This window comes from Cebus imitator, unplaced genomic scaffold (genome assembly GCF_001604975.1).
Source record: "Cebus imitator isolate Cc_AM_T3 unplaced genomic scaffold, Cebus_imitator-1.0 Scaffold640, whole genome shotgun sequence".
Taxonomy (NCBI): Eukaryota; Metazoa; Chordata; class Mammalia; order Primates; family Cebidae; genus Cebus; species Cebus imitator.
Window position 1 is genome coordinate 787873 of NW_016107955.1, and position 14344 is coordinate 802216.

At 39.1% G+C, this 14344-nt stretch overlaps 1 protein-coding gene across 2 annotated transcripts in view; it reads left to right on the top strand.

The window, feature by feature from the left end:
* LOC108295453 (X antigen family member 2-like) overlaps positions 1-14344 on the top strand; it is a 41764-nt gene that overhangs the window by 2200 nt on the left and 25220 nt on the right. The window contains exons 3-4 of one of the 2 annotated variants that reach the window (XM_037734594.1): positions 857-889; positions 5634-5726. In XM_037734594.1, the coding sequence (XP_037590522.1) occupies positions 857-889; positions 5634-5726 (126 nt within the window). Of the gene's footprint in view, positions 1-856; positions 983-5633; positions 5727-8578; positions 8602-14344 lie in introns of those variants that run through there. The other variant, XM_017517651.1, reaches the window with a different exon arrangement.

Below are 14344 nucleotides of genomic sequence, written 5' to 3' on the forward strand. Positions count from 1 at the left end.
CAAATCGTTCTACTATAAGGACACGTGTACACGAATGTTCATTGCAGCACTGTTTACAATAGCAAGGACCTGGAACCAACCCAAATGCCCATCGACGATAGACTGGATAGGGAAACTTGAATTAATTTTAACAAGTAATTTTCAAATTACCTCAACAAGATGTGGCTGTCACAATTGTAAGTTTTTGTCATAAGCCCGGGAATACATTGATCTAATCTTTCAGAAACTTACCTTTGAGTTATTATTAAAATGCTATGCATACAGCAAACTTCAGATATCTTACATAGTTGATACTCACTGTTTATAAAGCACAATGGCAAAGTATAGGAAATGTGATTTATCCTTAGATTGTCATTTTAAATTAGATTTCACGCCAGTTGCATTGGCTCACACCTGTAATCCCAGCACTTTGGGAGGCAGAGGCTGGTAGGTCCCTTGAGCCTGAGTGTTAGAAACCAGCCTGGGCAACATGGAGAAACACTAAAAAATTTTCTGTGCCAAAAATAAATACAAAAAATAGCCTTGGTGGTGGCATGTGCCTGTAGTCTCAGCTATTCACAAGGCTGAGACAGGGGGATTGCTTGAGCTCAGGAGGTCAGGGCTGCAGTCATCTGAGACCACGCCCCTGTACTCCAGCCTGGATGACAGAGTGAAACCCTGTATTAAAAAACAAATAAATAAAATAAAATAGGAATTCATAATACAGGAAAACAAAGGTGTGACATCATTGTGTCACATTTATTATCACACTAACCTACAGGCTTTTATTTCATAATTCTGTGGAACAGAATATTATTACTTCCTTAATTATACTTCATGTTTGTTTACTTAAGTTCATAACCTTTGTATTTTTTAGTGCCTGACCTGGAAGCTTATCTCCAGGAGCTGTGTCAGTCAAAGACTGGGGATGAATGTGGAGATGGTCATGATGTCAAGGGGAAGATTCTACCCAAAGTAGAGCACTTTAAAACGACAGAAGCAGGTGTGTTATCCATTAAGATGCAAAATTATGTGATTTCTGTTTTTTATAATATTACAATTTTGATCATAGAGAGATAACATTACTGCCACTTTAATAATATGTTTCAAATACACACTTTTTTGAAAGGTAGTTCAGACCCCAAATGCCTGACTGCAAGACTTAAACACTACCAGATACAGACACAAATTGGGTCAAAGCCATATTGAGTCATCCAATATTAAAGCATTTTCTTATTTCTGAGTATAACCAACAGGTAACAATTCTCAGATTCTTTTCCAATTTCTGCTTTTAACAAATACGTAATGCATTTGTAATACCAGGCTGTGTGAAATATGCTGAGCACTGAAGGAGATTCTAGTATCAGCCCTATGATAATTTGTGAGATTCTGGACAAATTCCATAAATTCTACACCCAACTTTGCTGTTATTGAAAATGGTGAATGCAAATCAAATGTATTAAAAATCCATTTCAATGCTGCTTTTTGCATGCTCTTGTTCTGTTGGACAGAATACAAAGATATTCCAATTTCCATGATTTGTTTTTCCTAACAATCAGATTCTGTCCAATTATAGTATCTGAGCTGAAATTTCATTGCTCCTAAGAAAATGGGCGGGCATGCTGCTTGATATTTGTTTTCCAGTATGTAGACCTTCATGAGTATTCTTGGATTTTGTCAAATTCTGAATTGTCTGGCTCTTAAAGAATAATTGTATTTTAAAGCCTCCCCACAGTGAAGCCTTGAATGACTGAGAAATAAAATAGCAAGAGACAGTCTAGTTTCTGTGGCCAATGAAGTAGGGGGAATGCATGTAGGTCAGTGATGCTCAAGGTAGGTGTAAGATGCGTGTGCTAAGCATGCTCCCTGGCCTCCTGTCAGTCTTCATGAGCTACTGTATATAATAAAGACACATATGATATAATCACCTCTAACCATATCATAGGTTACATATTACAGGTTTCTGCCTTGACACATCAGATGATAGGACTTAAAGTTCAAAGACCATAAGGTACTAATTCCTGAGTAGTCCACATAAGTGTTTCTGAATTTGCAGGAAGAATTCCACGTTTAGGGAAGAAATTATCTAAATGTTTTTTACTCCGCACTGCTGAACCATTCCGTTAAACTATTTACATTAAAAGATAGTTTTCAGGAGCCTGTTGAATAAGCCTCAGATGTATTCTTAGAAAGACCATAGCCTTAAATGCATATCTTATTAGAATAGATAGCAAATTACATGATAAAATAGTAATCATATATATAATAATAAAAGAGCAACAGAATAAACCTAATGGAAAAGGAAAGAGGTACATAGTAACAGACAGGTATGAACCATTAGTAAAAGGAAAACTAATCCAAAAGTAATACATTTAACACATTGTTTATTTTAAAATAGCTATGAATAGACTATTTATTTCCACAGCCTTGAAGAAAATGGGAGAAGCACAATACATAATATGAAGAGGACACAGATATTGAATATATAGTATAACTGAAAGTGAATACATTCTGTTTTGTTTTGTTTTGTTTTGTTTGTGAGACAAAGTCTCGCTCAGTTGCCCAGGCTGGAGTGCAGCAGCATAATCTTGACTGCAATCTCTGCTTCTGGGTTCAAGTGATTCTCCTACTCAGCCTACTGAGTAGCTGGGACTGCAGGCATGCACCACCATGTCCGGCTATTTTGTATTTTTAGTAGAGATGAGGTTTTGCCATGTTGGACAGGCTGTTCTCAAACTCCTGACCTCAGGTGATCCACCTGTCTCAGCCTCCAAAAATGCTGCCATTACAGGCATGAGCCACCATGCCCAGCTGAAAGTGAATACATTCTTAAACTCCAATATTTTCGGAATATAGATGAAATGGTTGATAAGCTAGGATGCATACATTATTAAATATATCCCAGTAATACTTGAATATCTATTCATCACAAACATGATGAATGAACTTGTGAAATTTGCCAGTGGTCCCTTGATAACACTTAGTTTTAGAAACAAATATTTAGTGGTTCAAATATTTAGTGGTCTTCTGCTACAACTCCATTTCCCTCTCCATTTCTTTTTCTGTATCATAGTGTTCATGATATATACCTCTTTCATATTTTGATATCAATAACAGTAATGATAGATTAAAATGAATGTGATAATACAATTAATTATACAAAGGGGAATTTGTTCAGGTATAAAAAGAGATAATTGGAACCAAAAAAGAGCCCATATAGTCAAGACAATCCCAAGCAAAAAAAAAACCCAAGCTGGAAGCATCACGCTACTTGACTTCAAACTACTACAAAACTACAGTAACAAAAACAGCATGGTACCAAAACAGAGATATTGACCAATGGAATAGAACAGAGGCCTCAAAAATAACACCACATATCTACAACCATCTTATCTTTGACAATCCTGACAAAAACAAGCAGTGGGGAAAGGATTCCCTATTTAATAAATGGTGTTGGGAAAACTGGCTTGCTGTATGCAGAAAGCTGAAACTGGATCCCTTCCTTACACCTTATACAAAAATTAACTCCAGATGGATTAAAGATTTAAACATAAGACCTACTTCCATAAAAACCCTAGAAGAAAACCTAGGCAAAACCATTCAGGACATAGGCATAGGCAAGTACTTCATGACTAAAACACCAAAAGCAATGGCAACAAAAGCCAAAATAGGCTAATGGGATCTAATTAAAATTAAGAGCTTCTGCACAGCAAAAGAAACTATCATAGAGTGAACCGGCAACCAACAGAATGGGAAAAAAAGTTTGCAATGTACCCATCTGACAAAGGGCTAATATCCAGAATCTACAAAGAACTTAAACAAATTTATAAGAAAAAAAACAACCTCAACAAAAAGTGGGCAAAGGATGTGAACAGACACTTTTCAAAAGCAGACATTTATGCAGCCAACAAACATATGAAAAAAAAGCCACACCCCTGGTCCAGGAGCCCAGTGATGAAGAGCCTCAAGAAGAGAAACCACCCACTGAAAGTCAAGATCCTACATCTGGTCAGGAGGGAGAAGAAGATCAAGGTGCTACTGAGATTCAAGGTGCTGGGAAGGGAAAGAAAGAATGTTTATGGTGGGGGGTGGGTAGAGGAGGCCTATATGTGCATCATGAATTATAACATAAACAGTAACAGGAGGAAAGAAAACATTAGGAAAGGATCTCAAACACTTGCTGAAAGCTGGCTGGAAAAAGTGAAGAGTATAGTTCACAGCTTCATGCAGTCTCTGGTTACAATGAATCTTATCTTTTTCTTTGAGGTTTATTTTGCATTGTTGAAAATACAGTCCTTGCTAAATCAGATGAAACAGTTTAATTTTATATATAAAAATGTACATTATTTTACTAGTTTAATTTGATTTTCTTAGAATGTTGTTGTATGATTGTCTCAGCCATGGTGTCAATGGTGTTGTAAGCACCCTTTAACAGCATGTAGAGTGCCAAGTAACCCTACCTTGTAATACCCTGAATAAAGCCCATTTGCATAGGGATGTTAGCCCCATTTTATAAATAAGAAAACTGAGGCTTAGAGATTGAAGCTTACCAAGAACACTTGACTCATGGAAAAAGAATTTAAATTACGTTTCAAAGTTTGTGTTTGCCCCACTGTCTATGTTATTAGAAAACATGACTGATTTTACTGAAAATACTTAATACTTGAATGTGTTTGTACTTTAAGTTACTTCAGTGTTGGCTCAGGAAAAGGTGCAATTCGGTGAAGCAGGATAGCAACTCCAGAAATGAGCTCAATCAAAGGAATACGGACCAAAGGGAACAGCCACTATTCCCTTTGATCAATATTTTTGACAGTATGTTTGGGAAAAGCTGGATAATTCAGGATACTGTATATTATTATATTGACTATATTAGTATTTTTTTTAAGGGACTTTTACAACTTGCTTCAATAGTTTTGTAATTAGACAATTTAGAGTATGATACGATCATCATGAAACAGAAATTATCTCCTCAAAGGATAGCATTTTCAAGCTAAATATTGGCCGAATTTAGGTCATGGATTATTTTATCAATTCACTCTTAAGAGGTTTCTACAATATGACTGTCAACAATGTCCATTAATTTCTTCACATTCAGGTTCCCATACTTTCACTGAAGACAGTGATTTTGCTGTTATATTTGGTACTTTTTATCTTAATGGGATTCATTTATAGAAAGTTATGCTTAGGGCCTTTGGACCTAACAATAACCTTCATTAATTTACACACCAGAATTTTCAAGTTCTTAAAAAGGGGATGGATGTTAGGAGTATAAGATTTGTCATAGACCCGCCAGTACATTGATCTAATCCTTCAGAAAGTTACATTTAAAAAATGCTATCCGTGCAGCAGGCTTCAGGTGTCTTAGATAACTGATACTCACAGTTTATAATTCACAATGGTAAAGTATAGGAAACGGAGGTGTAGTGTGATTTACCCTCAGACTGTCAATTAAAGTAAGATTTTATAACAGAGGAAAACAAAGGTGTGACATCTTTGCATCACATTTATTACCACAGTGGCCGACAGGATTTTATTTCCTAACAATGAGGAAAACAATATTATCATTTCCTTATTTATCTTTCTTGCCTGCCGGCTTCAATCGATACACTTTGTATTTTTTAGTGCCTGACCTGGAAGCTGACCCCAGCCAGCTGTCTCAAAGACTGGGGATGAATGTGGAGATGGTCCTGATGTTCAGGGGATGATTCTGCCAAAATCAGATCAATTTAAAATGCCAGAAGGAGGTATGCTATCCATTAAGATGCAAAATTATGTGCTTTCTGTTTTCAACAATATTATAGTTTTGATAAGACAAAGAGAGAACATTACTGCCCCTTGAAAAACACAAAGCAGAATTAAAATGCAGACTTACTTGGAAAGGTAGTTCAGAACCCAGACGCCTGACTGCAAGACTTAAACACTACCAGATACAGACACAAATTGAGTCAAAGCCATGTTGAATCATTAAGTATTAAGCCATTTTCCTCTGAATATAACCAAGAGCTAACAATTTTCAGATTTTTTCTAAGTTCTGCTTTTACCAAATACATAATGCATTTTTAATACCAGTTGTATAAAATATGCTGAGCACTGAAGGAGATGCTACTGTCTCCTCTATCTGAGATTCTGGATGAATCCCAGAAATTCTACAGCTGTCTTTGCTTGTATTGAAATACTGAATGCAGATCAAATATGTTAAAATCAATATCAGCGCTGATTTCTGCATACTCTGGTTCTCTTGGAGAGAATACAAAGATATTCTGATGTTCATGATTCGTTGAATATAACAATCAGCTTCAGTCCAATTATAATATCTGAGTTGTGATTTCTTTGCTCCTAAGAAAATGAGCAGGCAGTCTGCTTGATGCTTGTTTTCCCTGTATGGAGACCTGAATGACTGTTCTTAGATTTTGTCAGACTGTGAATTCTCTGGCTCTTAAAGAATAATTATATTTTAAATCCTTTCCACAGTGAAGCCTTGAATTACTGAATAATAAAATGGCAAGATACAGTCAGGCTTCTGTGGCCAATGAAGTAGGGAGAATGCATGTAGGTCAGTGATGCTCAAGGTGGGTGTAAGATGCCTGTGCTAAGCATGCTCCCTGGCCTCCTGTCAATCTTCATGAAATACTGTGTGCAATGAAGACACATATGATATAATCACCTCTAACCATGTCATAGGTTACGTATTAGAGTTTTCACCATTGAGACATCAGATGATAGGACTTAAGGTTCAAAAACCTCACCATACTAATTCCTGAGTATTTGACCTAAGAATCTTGTACACACATTTTCCAAATTGCTGACTGTTAATTAGAAGAGCTTCTGAATTTAAATAAAGCACTCCATGTTTAGGGAAGAAATCATCTAGATGTTTTTACTCTCCACTGCTGAACCATTTCATTAGACTATTTACATTAAAAGATAGTTTTCAGACTATTTCCAGGAGCCTATTGAATAAGCCTCAATTATATTCTGATGAAGATCATAGCCTCAAATGCATATCTTATCAAAACAGCAAATTACATGAAAAAGGAAAATAATTAAAAAACAAATAAAAGAACAATAACGTACACCTGCAAAAAAGGAGTTACTGAATAAAAGACACATATGAATCATTAGGAAATGGAAAAGTAATCCAAAAGTAATAAATTGAAAAGGCTCTTCTTTTTTAAAATAGATATGAATAGAGTATCTAATAGCTTACACACTCATGAAGAAAGTGGAAACAGCTCAACTTGGAATATGAACAAGACCCTAAAAGGTACGCGATATATGGTATAATGAATACATTGATGAACTCTTACATTTTCAAAATATGGATGAAGTGGTTGATATGCCAGAATGCATACATCAGTAAATATATCCGAGGAATACCTGAGTGTCTAAGTGTCACAATGACTGCAGAAGAACTTCTGAAATTTGCCAGTTATCCCTCGAAAACACTTACTTTTAGAAACAAATATTTGATTTTTCCACATGTCCTACTCTCCTTTTCCATTTCCTTCTCCCTCCGTTTCTTTTTTAGCCCCACTGTTCACGATATATGCCTCTTTTCTGTTTTGATGTTAAAAATGATAATGACAGGCTGGGCATGGTGGCTCACGCCTGTAATCCTAGCACTTTGGGAGGCTGAGGAGGGTGGATTGCCTGAGCTGAGGAATTCAAGGCCAGCCTGGGCAACACGGTGAAACCCCGTCTCTACTAAAATACAAAAAATTAATTGGGTGTGACGGTGTGCGCTTGTAATCCCAGCTACTCGAGAGGCTGAGACAGGAGAATCGGCTGAACCTGGGAGGCGGAAGTTGCAGTGAGCCAAGATTGCGCCACGGCACTCCAGCCTGGACGACAGAGTGAGACTCTGTCTCAAAAAAAAAAAAAAAATGATAATGACAGATTAAAATGAATGTGACTAGGTAATTTATTTTACAAATGTGAATACTTTGAAGTGCAAAAAGTGTAACACTCTTGATGTTGACATCAGGACAACAGGTGAAAGCTTGGACAAATGGTTACCTTAACTTAAAATCCACAGAAGGATAAATTAGCCCAAAGCATCATTTTTGCACTTCTGCACAACAGAGAAAATAAAGTGCAAGACTGAGCTTTCCGTTCACTGCACTTACACAGCTCCTAATGTGACATTAACTGTTTCCCAGGAGCTTGCTGAACATCCCAACTATAATTTCAAGCCAAAACATTACATTATACATTTTTTGGTAAATTTCTTTTGCTTCTAAGGTTTTTTTTGTGTGTCAGTTATATTTTCAGTAAAAGTATACACAATGTTTGCATTCTATTTTGAATCACCTTTTAATAGTTTCCCTTAATGAGTTCTGACTTCAGACTGTCTTTTGACTTCCTTGTAGCACAGAAAGTAGGACGCATTTAAAAAATATGATAATGAATATGCTTGGAAGTCTATCTTCAAAATCTCTACAGAGGTCCAACTGAATGTTAACTATAGGGTGACTCTTAGGCTTCAGGTTGTGGCCCATTGTATAAAACTAAAACTTTGGTATCCTTCTCATACCTTTAATGTCATCTTAATGCAGTCCTGCTAGTAATGTTCCTTCTGGTTATGTTTCTGTTATAGGTGAAGGTCAAACACAGGTATAAATGAAGACAAGCCGAAACAATGCAAACTGTTTTTATATTTGATACTTGACTTTAAAATATCTCAATAAAGTTTTACAGTTTTCTCCAAAGAAGTCTCGCTGCACATCTTTTGTTCATTTATTCTCATATATTAGACAGTATTGAAAATTGTGGCCAGGTATGATGGCTCATGCCTATAATCTGAGGACTTTGGGATTCTGAGGCAGGAGGACTGCTTGAGTTCAGGAGACAGACACCAGCTTGGGAAACACAGTGAGACGTCCTCCTCTACAAAAGTAAGTGACTGACTGAATATATGCATGTACATAGCTGTAGTCCTAGCTACTCCAGACACTGAGGTGGGATCGGGAGGTTCCCTTGAGCCCAGGAGGTCAAGGATGTGGGTAGTTATGTTCATGCCACTGCAACTCCAGCCTGGGTGACAGAGGATGCCTTTTTCAAGAAAAAAAGTGTCATTTTTGAAATATGGAAAATTGAGCTGGTATACAGGTGCTGGTATGGTTTGGCTCTGTGTCCCGACCCAAATCTCATGTTTAGTTGTAGTTCCCAATGTTGGGGGACAGACCTGGTGGGAGGTGATTGGATCATGGGGACAGATTTCCCCCTTGCTGTTTTCATGACAGTGAGTGAATTCTCAAGGGATCTGATGGTTTAAAAGTGTGTGGGGGGAAAAAAAGTGTGTGGAACTTTCCCTTCATCCTCTCTCCTGCTTTCATTTTAAGAGGTGCTTGCTTCCCCTTCACCCTCAGCAATGACTGCAAGTTTCCTGAGGCCCCCAGTCGTGCATGCTGTTAGGCCTGTGGAACTGTGAATCAATTAAACCTTTCTCTTCATAAACTGCCCAGTTTCATGTAGTTCTTTGTGGTAGTATGAGAACAGACTAATACAGATGTGATCTTGTGAAATATGTATTTGGTCCTTTATCCTGTTTACACTGGCATACAGCCCTTCAAATGTTTAGTGTCTCCAGAAAGTGAAGTCTTATTGTATGCTAATGAGTTAACTGATGGCTGGCAGCCCCTAAGTAGCTCTAGGGTGGGAGATTAGAAGGTTGGGACTTTCAACCCCATCCCTAACCTTCAGGGAAGGGAGAGGGGCTGAAGGTTAATTTGATCAAAAATGACTGGCCAGTGGTTTAATCAGTCACAGGTACATAGTGAAAATATCCCCCCCAAAAAAAAAACCCCAAAAGGGCAGTGTTCAGACAGTAGACATGTACTGATGCCTTCCATGTTACAGCAAATACCTGCAATGCTGGAAATGAGACCAACCAAGATGTGTGGTACTTGCTGTGAGGGCTATCACACTGTGGTGGGACAGACAGACCCTTACACAGAACAGCAGCTGAAGTGCAAAGGGGAAACGCAGGAAAGGGATCAGGGGAATTATAAAAAAAGCAACATAGTGACCAAGATGCTGGAGGAAAGCAACATAATTTCTCGAAAAGGTAATCCTTGTACATTGACTTTTCACCTTTTCTGAACATCAGTTTATCATGTCTGTGAGATTATTGCTGGATTCCATGCTGATCTGTTGATATTTTTTCCCCAATACCATATTCTCTATTACTAAAGAATTAATGTTGGGTCTTGATATTAGGTACTGTGAGCTCCCGAAATTTATTGTTCAGAAGTATTCTGGCTGTTCTGGTTCATTTTCCTTTCCATCTAATTCTGTAAATTTGGTTGTATAAGTTCACGCAATTTTGTTTTGAGGTGCAGCAGATAAATGCATTAGTGGCTATAGAAGTGTATCGGGGAAGAAGGTGAGTTCCCCCTTTAGCTTCAGGAATGATCCAAGGTAGAAGGAGCAGTGGATGGTTTAGGAGCAGGAGTGATCATTGCAGAAGCAAAGCCCCTGAGAAGGTGGGAATCATGGGAGCCTGAACTAAGGTGAGAGGTTGGCTTCAGTTAGGAGCATTGTATGCAGAAGGGCGGCAGAAAATGCCGGGGAAGGCACGAATAGAGTGGGTTTTGGAAGCTCTGAGAGTCCCCCCCCCCTTATTTCTTCTGTCTTCTAAATGAATTATTTTGGGAGATCATTCAAATGGAGGAAGGTCCCTAGCATTCGGTGAGAGTATTGTAGTAGTGGAAATAGGATGAGAGAGAAAGTGACAATCAATTCTCTCACACTGGTCATGAACTTAAGGTACAATACTTCAGGTTTTAAAGTATTCTCAGTACCACTCAGTTTCTCAGATACAGGCATCATTATGTGGGCATTATATTAGCAAGAGGAACAGGGGTACTAGCACATAAAATGTATATGATAATCCTCGACTCCCCAAGGGCAATAAAAGTATGTATCTTCGTTTGTTAGGGCTGCCATCAAAAAATACCACCAACGGGGCGGCTTACACAACACAAATGAGCACAAATTTGCACATGTACCCCAGAACTTAAAGTATAATAGAAAATAAAATAAAATAAAAACAACACAAATGTGTTTTCTCACAATTCTGGAGGCTGCACCTCTGAGATGAAGGTGTCAGCAGAGTTGGTTTCTTCTGAGGCCTCCCTCCATGCCTGTAGTCTGCTGTTTTCTCCCTGTGTCTGCCTTAGTCCTCCCTCTGTACACGTCTGTGTCCCCATGTCATCTTCTTATAAGGGCAACAGGCACGTTGCCTCAGGATCCACTCTAATGACCCCATTTCACTTAATTACCTCTTTAAAGAACCCATCTATGTCACATGCAGTTACATTCCGAAGCACTAGGGGTTAAGACTTCACCCTATGAATACTGAGCAGACACAATTCAGTATTCCTGTTAGCTTTATCTCAACACTGTTTTTCATTTCTCAGACAGGGTCTCATCTGTTGCCCAGGTTGGAGTGCAGCGACATTAACATGGGTCACTACAGCCTGCAACTCCTGTGCTCCAGGGATCCTGCCATGTCACCCTCCCTAGTAGCTGGCAGTAAAGGCGTGTGACACCACAGTGGACTTAATTTTTTTAAACCTTTTTGTAGACAGGGGCAGGGAGTTGGGCCATGTTCCCCAAGCTGGTCCATAACTCCTGTGGTCATGCAATCCTCCTGCCTCGTCCTCCCAAAGTGCTGGGATTATAAGTGTGATCCACTGAGGCCAGCCTTCTTTTAATACTGTCTTTGCTACTATTATCACTATCATTTATTTCATTTTTGCAAGTACCTTGCAAGGTAGGATGTAGTCAATGAAGCTCAGAAAGCTCATCTCTTGCTGATCCTTACTGGGAATGGAAGTACTAGTCAAACAGACAAAACTCATGTGTTTTTCAGTGGAGTGTAAATGAGAAAGTCAGATTTGTTAGATTTCTTATCCTGAACTCATGTGTTATTAAAGTATATGTGTTCAGCATCAGTAAAGACAATAGTAATGAAGAATCATCAAGTCTCATAAAACCTACAGACATAATGGAAATCATACTAGATTTGGAGTCCACTGAAATATATCTGGTCAAGCAACTTCAGGACACCTCTGCCAGATGTCTCTGCCTCCTGAAATCCTGAGGCAGGTGATTAGTAGGGGAATCCCAGGGCCATAACAAACACTCGCGCACACGCATTCACACCTGCAGGAACATTCGCACATTCACCATTCACACCTGCCAAAACATTCCCACATTCACCAGTTACACCTGCCCAAACATTCCACATTCACCAGTCACACCCGCTCAAACACTCCACATTCATGATTCACACCAGCCTGAATATTCCACAATCACCATGCACACCTGCCTAAACATTCCACATTCACCATGCAACCTGCCCCAAATTCCCACCGTCGTTATTTCTACCTGCCTAAACATCCCCACATTCACCATTCACACATGCAGCCATTTTTGGTAGAACCAAAAAATAACTTTTATTTCCCAAATCGTATAATAGAGCATATTATTGGTAACACCTGGTAAACTGTGGTGCACAACCCTCTGCAAGGGATCATGGGATGAGTAGTTATCAACATTCCATCAGTAGGAATACGAGGGAGCGCAGAGGAGATGGGAGTGGCTGTTGTTCAAATGCCTGTAGAAACTATAACTGTCAAGAGCTTTCTAGGGTCTTTGTTGTGAAAGAAGCTTCCTGGACAGTGAGGTTCACATGGAGATGTTTTCATCAATGCCCTTGAAGCAGTTTACTGCACAAAAGATGGTTAAACATTTTTTACTGTGGCAAAATACACATAGTTTATTTTGTGTGTCTGGAAAAAATCATATGTTGATGTCCTAACCTTGGGTACCTCAGAATGTGACCTTATTTGGAAATAGGGTCATTGGAAATATAATTAGTTAATTTCAGATGAGGTCATAATGAGGTTGGGTGGGCCCCTAATCTAACATGACTGTCATTGTTACGAGAGGAGGAGATTTGTACACAGACATTGGTATAGTTTGTGTACGGTTGATTTGTCTCCAGAAAAATTCATGTTGAAATTTGACCCCCATCGCCAGGGTGCAGTGGCTCACGCCTGTAATCCCAACACTTTGGGAGGCTGAGGCAGGCGGGTAGATCACCTGAGGTCAGGAGTTCAAAACCAGTTTGGTCAATATGGTGAATCTCTGTCTCTAATTTAAAAAATTCAAAAATTAGCCGTAAGTGTTGATGTGTGCCTGTAGTTCCAGCTACTCGGGAGGCTGAGGCAGGAGAATCAATTGAACCCAGGAGGCACAGGTGCAGTGAGCTGACATCGCACCACTGTACTCTAGACTGGGGAAAAGAGCGACACTCTCTCTCAATAAAAGAAAAAGAAAGAAAAGCAGAAATTTTATGCCCACCGTGGCAGTGTTGGGAGGTGGGGCCAAGTAGGATGAGTTTGGGTTATGGGTGTGGATCCCTCATGAATGGCTTATGCTGTTCTCTTCATAGTGAGTTCTCACTTTCACAAGGCTGGAGTAGAGAGATGCTGGAAGGGTTTTCAGGAGGTACGTGACAGAAAAAGCCTACACCTCCTTGAAGGGGCAATTGGTAGACATACGGACATTAAGAGAAATTCTGGCAAGTGCTCCAAAAAACAGGAGAGCTATAGAGAAAATTTCTGTCGTCTTAGGGAATACATCCAATATGAAGAACAGAATGTTGTTAGAAAAATGAATGTTAAAAGTGCTTCTGGTGAGGTCTCAGACAGGAATGGTGAACATGTTATTGGAAACATGGACTCACAGTCTTTATGACAAAGTGGCAGAGAATTTAACTAAACGGCATTCTCTTAGATGCAAAGTAGAATTTGTAAGTGATGACTGTATTTAGCTAAGATTTCTGAGCAGAGCATTAACACGTTGCCATATTTCTCCTTTCTGCTGACAGCAAAATGCAAGAGAGGAGAAATAAATCAACAACAGAACTGCTAAGATAAAGAAATCATCCCGTGATGATTTGGGAGATTCTCAGCCTATCCAGATAGCGTGCTATGAAAACACGGCCAAGGCTGTAGCTGGACAACTGATTGCTAAAGAGACGAGGTATGTGAGTCGTGTCTCCATCAACCATCTCAGCAGAATGCAGAGAATAGAGATGCAGTTATCCATTAAAGACCTATAGAAGATTCAAGGTCTGCTTGCATGGACACCATGAGTAGCATCAGAGACCAACATGTTTTTGAGGATTTTATACCAACAGGAACACAGCCAGCCTGGAATGAAAGGAACAGCAATGGGACAAAATAAAGGAAGCGTGACATTGAGGGGAAAGCTATAGATGCGCAGTCTGCCAAGTGGACACCATAGCCCCACACGGCAACGATCTGGAGAGCAGGGTCAAGCCCCCTCC